General features: G+C 47.9%; 1 protein-coding gene across 1 annotated transcript in view; it reads left to right on the top strand.

Moving 5' to 3' along the window:
• Positions 1-2,266: 2,266 nt before the first annotated feature.
• Positions 2,267-8,365, top strand: part of Rimkla (ribosomal modification protein rimK like family member A) — a 28,080-nt gene continuing 21,981 nt past the window's right edge. The window contains exon 1 of the mRNA XM_021161481.1: positions 2,267-2,562. Within this exon, the coding sequence (XP_021017140.1) occupies positions 2,400-2,562 (163 nt within the window). The 5' untranslated portion in view covers positions 2,267-2,399. The remainder of the gene's footprint in view (positions 2,563-8,365) is intronic.

Raw genomic sequence — 8,365 nt, 5'->3', positions numbered from 1 at the left:
AAAAAAAAAAAAAAAAAAAAAAAAAAAAAACAAAAAACAAAAAAAAAATTGCTGTAGAAAATTGGACATTCCTTTAATCCCAGCCCTTGGGAGGGAGAGGCAGGCAGATCTCTATGAATTTAAGATTAGCCAGGGCTACAGAGTGAGACCCTTTGTACCTCCCATCCTGTCCTCAAAAAGCATGCAATCTCAATAGTAAAGGCAGGAGAGGGTATCTGGCTTTGAGTGGAGCTGTGGTTAAATCGCCTTGTTTGAAGGTACCCATTACAAGGCACTGGTTACAGTTTCATCACACAAGGCACTGGTTACAGTTTCATCACACAAGGCACTGGTTACAGTTTCATCACTAAGAAAATGCATTGGGGGAATAGGGAGATGCTTTAGCAACATCACTGCCTCAAAATATTTTTTTTGAAACTTCCTGTATACAGAACTTCCCAGAGGCATATCTTAGTGCACAGGGCATTTGCAGTTCACCATTCACCTTAGCAGAGATGTCTTGCCCATATAGAGATGTCATTGCTGAGTCAAGATTGAAACTGTAAAATTTTATTTTGTAAAAGAGTAAAAAGAAAAAGAAAGGAAAAGGAAAGAAGGAAGAAATGCGTTAGGGAAAGCAAGAGGGCTGATTGAGTAGAGGTGTTGCTGGACAAACCTAGTGGCCTGAATTTCATCTCAGAAGCCTACCATGGAGAGAACCCATTCCCAAAAGTTGTTCTGCACACCCTGCAAGCTCCTTCTGGCATTCACGTGACCCTGCGCTTCACACACACATCGCAGATGCACAAAACATCATTTAAGCCAGGTGGTGGTGAAGCACACCTTAAATCACATCACTCAGGGAGCCAAAGGCAGATCTCTGTAATGAATCTGAGACTAACCCGGTGTCTTAGTTAGGGTTTTACTGCTGTGAACAGACACCTGACCAAGGCAAGTCTTATAAAAAAACAACATTTAATTGGGGCTGGCTTACAGGCTCAGAGGTTCAGTCCATTATCATCAAGGTGGGAGCATGGCAGTATCCAGGCAGGCATGGTGCAGGCACAGCTGAGAATTCTACATCTTCATCCAAAGGCTGCTAGTGGAAGACTGACTTCCAGGCAACTAGAATGAGGGTCTTAAGCCCACACCTACAGTGATACACCTATTCCAACCAGGCCACACCTCCAGATGGTGCCACTCTGAGAATATACAAACCATCACATTTACAGAGTGAGTTCCAGGACAGAAACTACACAGGGCTACAGGGAGGCAGGGCTATAGGGCAACAAGGTTACCCAGAGAAACCCTATATTGAAAAAAAAAAAAAAAAAAAACAAGATGAAGAAGATGATGATGATGATTTCAAAAAGTGTTTTAAAGAGCTGGAAACACAAATGGCTAAAGTCAACCCCATAGTTATTTAGAAGTGACTAGCTAGGAGCTGTGAGATGGTTCAGAGGGTAAAAGCACTTGCTGCCTAGCCTGATGACCTGACTTTGATCCCTGGAACCCACATGGTGGGTTTCAGGAGAACCAGCTCCTGAAAGTTGTCCTCTGATCTTCACGATCAAGCTGTGGTAACAGGCCACCAGCTCACTTTGTGCATAATAAACAAACAAACAAACAAACAAATAAATAAATGTATAATTAATTTATTTTCAAGAACCGAATACCAGATTTCACGCTATTGTTTACAGGCAGAATTTGCAAACGGCTAGGACCACAGACAGTATATACAGAGTACTGAGTTGGAGGGCGGAGGGGAAGTGGGGTGTGGACTAGGAGGAAGAAACGCACCCCAGGGGTCCCCCTAACTCAATATGGGGGTTCTTAGCCTGTTTTTATGACACTGGGGTTATGATGGCCAAGCGCTGGTGCAAACCGGGTGTAAGAAAAGGAAAAGGATCTTCGAATTATCTAAATGAAGTATCTGGTTGCTAAGACCCAAATGCCTCCATCTCCCAGCCAGGCTGCAGGCCAGGATTGGGGCAGACGGATCGCTCTTCTAAGGGTCAAGTCCAGCTGCAGAGCCTCGCCATGTGACCTTGCCAGGCTGGGAGTTGTCTTTGGAAGAGGCTGGTGGTGCATCCGAGACTCGCACTTTTCTCTGGGGGAGCAGCACCGCGCCTACCCAGCCAGTGGCCCACCGGTTCCCGGGGTCGCCCCAGCCCCGCCCGGCCGCCGCAGGCTGCGCAGCTCCGCAGGCTCCGGGCCGCGTCCTCCCCGGGCGTCGCGACGTGCTGATTGGCTGGGCGGAGGCGGCGGAGGAGGCAGCGGAGGCGGCGGCGCGAGGAGATCCGGAGCATTCGCCGGCCGGGTCTGCAGAGGCGCCTGGCGCACGGCGCAAGCGGAGCCGCGGTGCTCGCCTGGGACGCGCCAGGGGGTCGCGCGGGCGGGCGGCCGCAGCTTCGGTCGCCATGTGCGCGCAGGTCTGGCTGCTGACCGACCGGCTCATCCGCGAAGACTACCCGCAGGTGCAGATCCTGCGCGCGCTCCGCCAGCGCTGCTCGGAGCAGGACGTGGGTTTCCGGGCGGTGTTCCTGGACCAGATCGCCGTCACCGTCGTCGGCGGCCACCTAGGTGAGCTCAGCCGGGGGAGGGAGGGACGGAGGGAGGGGCGCCGGGGTCCCGTGAGCCAGCGGCTCTCCTCCTTGAGCCCGGCTCCGAGGTAGCTCCTCTTTGCAGCACCCGAGGCCAAGAGTAGAGAAGATGCTTAATTCATTTAGCAGAGGAGTTAATGGGGCATTCACATTCACCTGAAGCTAAAGGCACCAAACCTCACATTGTAGATTCTCCGAGCACAGGTGGCCTGCCAGATTGGATTCCAAAATTTAAAGAATCAACCCAGAATTCACAAAATTGCTCTTAGGCAGATGTTTGGGAAACTTTTCCAGTGGTATGTATGCTCCAGTGATGAGCGCCCTAGGTAGAACACTATTCTCAAACTGGGAGCCTAATTATGGGAGACAGCTGAGAAAGATTGAGATTGTCTCTGGAGGGGAGGGGGCGAGAGGAGACGGTTGATGATTTCCATTAATTTGCCCTCCTCCCAAAGAATGTTTAATTCTGATTCCAAAATAGCCAAGTACTTCCAGGCCTCACCGGTCCCTTCGGTGCCGGGTCCAGGGGGATTGAGGTGGGAGGTTGGGGGGAATGGTTATTATCCCTGCCTATTCAGAGCGTTCTGTTTATTCTTATTATCTTCAATACATGCCTGCTATGTATTGCTAAGCTATCCATGACTTTGGAAACTCGTATTCGCTGGCTTACAGTCTGTGTTCTCCGTAAGCCCTCCGAGGTAGCCAGCTATTTCAGGGGGTCCAGGGCTGAGGAGGGTCGGGCCGTCTTGGATGCTTCTTGGAATGTTATCCATATTTCATCTTTAACTGGTTGAGTAGAGTTCCTTCTGCAAGGGACTCCACATCCTGAGCAGACTATTTACAAGTGAGGTTTTGAGTATGTGTCCCAAAGTGAAATAGCTCAGTTGTACATTGTTCATCCGTAGGTGTATTTAAACCTTTCTAGGTTCAAACTGCATATACTTTTGGAGTAGTATATGCAAGCATTAGACACGCCACATTTCAAGCGGTGTGCTTAAGTGTAAAAATACCATTTCTTAAGTTCGGGTTGCTGAAACCCTCCTGATTGGTTAACGGTGAACGCCATTTCTGAACAGAGAATTTGAAGAACTGGATTCTTCGTACAGCTTTTTTGTTGCCAAACGTCTTGGCTTTGCTTTGTGATGATCACTTTGACTTTGATTTTAGGGTTTGGTTTGGTTTTGCCTTTTCACGGTTAATTTTATGTGTTTTGTCTCCATGTATGTCTGTACACCATGTGCATGCAGTACCCGCAGACGCCAGATGAGGGCATCATATCCTCTGGGAACTGAAGCTATAGTTGTGAGCCACCATGTAGGCTCCAACCTGGGCCCTCTGGAAAAGCAGCCAGTGTTCCTAACCACTGAGCCCTCTCTCCTGCCCCCATCTCTTTGAATCATGTATGTCATATTTAAGTTGAGATTCTCCAAGCTTGAAAAGCTTTGGGTTCCATATTTAAGTGGAATGATCAGTTATATTTTGGTGATCTAAAACCGGTCATTAGTATATACCTGTTTCCACTCCCAAATGAGTGTCCTTGTTTACTTTACAGCTGGTAAAAACATCCTTTTGAGAGATGGTAGTCAGATTTTCCTATCGTTTGTCAGTCTTTACGTGTACATCAGCACTTCTGAAGATGTTCTCTCTGAATGTATAAAACTTCGTGTTAAAGAATCAATTGTAAGAAAAGTGAAAATTAAATCATAATGATTCAGGAAGCATGTAAGCAATTAAGTAGAACTCATGTGTGAAAATGTCTGTTCACAAACTAGTCATTTACAAGAAAATCTATATAGATGCTTGATGGATGGATGGAGAAATTGAAGACAGGTTTTTTGGTGTGTTTGTTTGTTTGTTTGTTTATTTATTGGAGACAGGTCTCACTGGGTAGCCTTGACTGGCCTGGAACTTCCTATGTAGACCAGGCTGGTCTCAACCCCCAAATCCACCTGCCTCTGCCTCCAGGTGCTAGGCTTTAAGTCATGTGCCACCACACCTGGCTCTGTGACGGTTATTTTAACTTAGGAGATCTACCCTAATCAACCTGGATTTGGATGGGGCTGGGGCTGAAGCAATGACCCTCAGGTTACTAAAGCAGTCCTATAGAAAGCCCCCCTTTATACTCTGCTGGCTTAACGTCTTATCTACTTTGTTTTGTTCCTTTGAGAATCTGCACATTGTTTAATCGTTCAGTAAGTGTTTATTTCCCTAAACACAAGTGATCCCAAGACCAAAACGCACGTAACCAATAGTAACAGCTGTAATCACGGAGTCATAGTAATAGGTCCTCACGCCTACGCGCGTGGCTTGTGCTCCGTTCTTATCAATACTCATATACATGAGTGAGGTCATTATGCACATAGCACCAGCTGGGAGTTACAGCCGTACTCAGTGGATCCTGCTGTCTTTTCACGCGCCAGTCAACATTGACTTCACTGTTGTGACTCCTGGGCTTCCACTGAAATATCAGTCTGAGGTCCCCATCTGGTTCCCCCCAGATGGTAGAATTCCATTCATCCCTCAAATCTAGCTCAAGTCACTGGTATCTCCTGCAGTCATTCCTAAGCTCCCTTCTCTATCCCCATGGAGATATCTTCCACCTGCTACCAAACAACATCAGAGTAGCACCCATTGAAACTTTACTATAATTTATCTGTGTACAAGGCCTGTATCCGACCCCTCCCCTATCTAGGATTCTTCAAAAAAGTTTTTTTTTTTTTTTCCATACCCAGTACATCGTAGGCCTTTGGTAATGCTCGTTACCTAGATTGAAGCATGAGGCTTGTACTGTAAAGCGCACAAGGCTTTTGTGGAGTTAGTGACTGTGTTTGGGAGATCATGATGCGATGTGGACGTGTTTGTGGTGAGCTTTTCTGTGAGGACAGGTTTACTAATGACAGTTAAGATCTCTGACCATCCTCCGGTCAGAATTATTAACCAACTCAAGAAAAAGGGAGAGTTATGAAGTCATCATCGGAGACAGAGAAGATGTGTGTGACCTGGCAGAGGGGGCCGTGTAAGCATTGTCTCAGGGAGAGCATGATTCAGCAGTCCTGCCGCTCTCAGAGCTTCAGCTCTGGTGGCCTTCTCTGTTTATTTATTTATGTTTATGCAGCCCTGGGGATTGAAGCCAGGGTCTGTACAGGCTAGGCTGCTAGCGATCTCCATCAGTAGCACCAGTGCTATAAAGTACTTTCTAGGTCAGGTTCTCTTTTATCTGCGGTTAAAAAGAAAAAAAATTGAAATTGGGGCTTTGGTCACGTGTTAGGCAAGCACCTTGCCACTGAGCTACACGACTAGTCTTTTATTTTTTATTTTAAGTCAGAGTCTTGCTTTGTTTCCAGTTTAGGCTGGCCTTGAATTCAAGCTCTTTCCAACCTAGACTATGTGAGACCCTGTTTCAAAAGGAAAGTGCACAGGGGTGGGCTTGGGGCTGGGGCTGATCCCAGGGCTGGGGAGGCAGAGGTAGATGGGTCAGTGTGAGTTCCAGGCCAGTCTGGTCTCCATCGTGAGTTCCAGGCCAGCCAGGGCTACAAGCTGAGTTCCTCAAGACTCCCCCAGCAGCAAGTGACAATTCGGAGACTCTGTGTTGAGGACCAAAGAGGGATGGAGGGTTTTTACTCTCACACCTTTACCATTACATTTTAATCCATGTTTATTCTTCACGGCACTCCGATGTCTCCATTTTACCCAGTTTGTGTGGCAGGTATCCACTAAGCAGGGCGCCACAACGTAGTGTTCTGGAGATATCGAATAGCAAATAGGAGCAGACGTTGTCTTCACCCTCACAAATTTATGTGTCTTGTGTTCTGTCACCAAGTGTCTGCTGACTGTATGTAAGGTGTTGTTCTAGGTGCCTGAATAAAAGTACAGAAGTCACTGCCTCTCCAGGAGATTACGTTCTATATTGGGGTATAATATAAACAAGGTAAGTAAAGGATACAGAGCATTTCTGGAAAAAGCTAAAGTGGTTTGGTTAGGAATGCCCCCCCCCCCCATAGACTCAAGTGTTTGAATGTTTGGCCCATAGGGAGTGGCATTATTAGGAGGTGTGGCTATTAGGAGGTGTGGCTATTAGGAGGTGTGGCTATTAGGAGGTGTGGCTATTAGGAGGTGTGGCTATTAGGAGGTGTGGCTATTAGGAGGTGTGGCTATTAGGAGGTGTGGCTATTAGGAGGTGTGGCTATTAGGAGGTGTGGCTATTAGGAGGTGTGGCTTGTTGGAGTAGGTGTGACTCTGTTGGAAGAGATGTATCACTGGGGGCGGGCTTGGGGATCTTATTAGCTAAAAACCAGGCTGAGTGGCTCACAGTTCTCTCCCAGCTGCCTTGTGGATCAAGATGTAGAACTCTCAGCTCCTTCACCAGCACCATCTGTGTGCCATGCTTCCCACCATGACGGTTAATGGACCAAACCTCTGAAACCAAAAGCCATCCCCAGTGAAATGTTGTCCTTTATAAGAGTTGCTGTGGTCATGGTGTCTCTAAGACAGGAAGAAAGCAGGAGGTGGAGGTGGAGAATGGCAGTATGAGGATGACTAGGGTGGTCTCACCCACAGGCAGAAAAAGGTCAGGAAGTGCGAAGGCGCTTCAATGAGGGGCGATAGGATAAGCATTTAGAGGGCAGTTAGGAATTAGCTGGTTTAGGAAAGTGGCAGTTGTAGGTTCTCCACTGAGGGTCTATGACCTCTCTAACCATGGGTAACTGGCTACAACTATAGTATCAGCCAGGAAGTCCCTCCATTTGAGCAGGCCTTAGTTCCAGTTAGACAGCTGTTAGTTACCCCCAGATAAAGTGGTGCTAGCCCACCCTTGGGACTATCTTGCTGGGCTTTACAGCTGGGCAGGACTATCGGTTGCTGTTCTCCCTTGGCAGCTCGCAGGACGCCCTCCCGATATCACAAGAGCCAGTCCTCAAGGGAAAAGTATGCAGGTCAGGTCCAGCTCCAGTCTTCCAAATCCTGTCTGAAGTACACAGGCTCCTTAGCAATCAGGTCTTACCTTCAAGTTCTGGGAGGCAACCAAGGGCAATGGGAGTAGCCTATGTTGTTTTAGGGGTCTCTTGGAATCTCCTAGTCAAACATTTGAAGGGAGGTTTCCCCCTCCTGGCACATAGGGTACTATGTGGCCTAACTCCATTTGAACCATATAGATTATATATGTGTTTTTAGGTAAGCTCATAAAACAATGTTTTACTATGGCTTTTCCAAAATCCTTAATGTTACTTACCTCTCTGTTCTGGGTTATCCTCCCCTCCCCTTCCTTTCACCCCAGGAAGTTCACTGTTTAGCTGTAGAGAGTAGACTTGTCCAGGGAGGAAAGAGTGTGGACAAGGCCAGTGTGGAAGAACAGAGGGAGTGTGGGGTAGACATGAGAAGAGGCTGAAGGTTGGGGTTGAGATGAGCAGCTACACAGGGCCTTGAGGGTTGGTGGTGGACATTGGCTTCACTCTGGATGATGGAGGGGGTGACAGAGAAAGGATGGGGGGAGGAACAATGCATGGCCATTCCCAGTGAGAGACACTGTAGTGTTTCTGAGCAGAGCAGGGAGCAGAGTGAGGATACAGTCTGCAAGATGGTTTTTGTAAGGGGTTGGCGGAACATAGGAAGGAGTCAAGGGGAAACTAAGGATGGGGGCTTCACTACAGGGGGGGGACTGTGGCTCAGGATGGGGGGCTTCACTACAGGGGGGACTGTGGCTCAGGGTGGGGGCTTCACTACATGGGGGGACTGTGGCTCAGGGTGGGGGCTTCACTACAGAGGAGTGACTCAGGATGGGGGCTTTA

Source organism: Mus caroli, chromosome 4 (genome assembly GCF_900094665.2).
Source record: "Mus caroli chromosome 4, CAROLI_EIJ_v1.1, whole genome shotgun sequence".
Lineage (NCBI taxonomy): Eukaryota > Metazoa > Chordata > Mammalia > Rodentia > Muridae > Mus > Mus caroli.
Note: the sequence above shows the minus strand (reverse complement) of the source record. Positions and strands in the feature narration are given on the sequence as shown.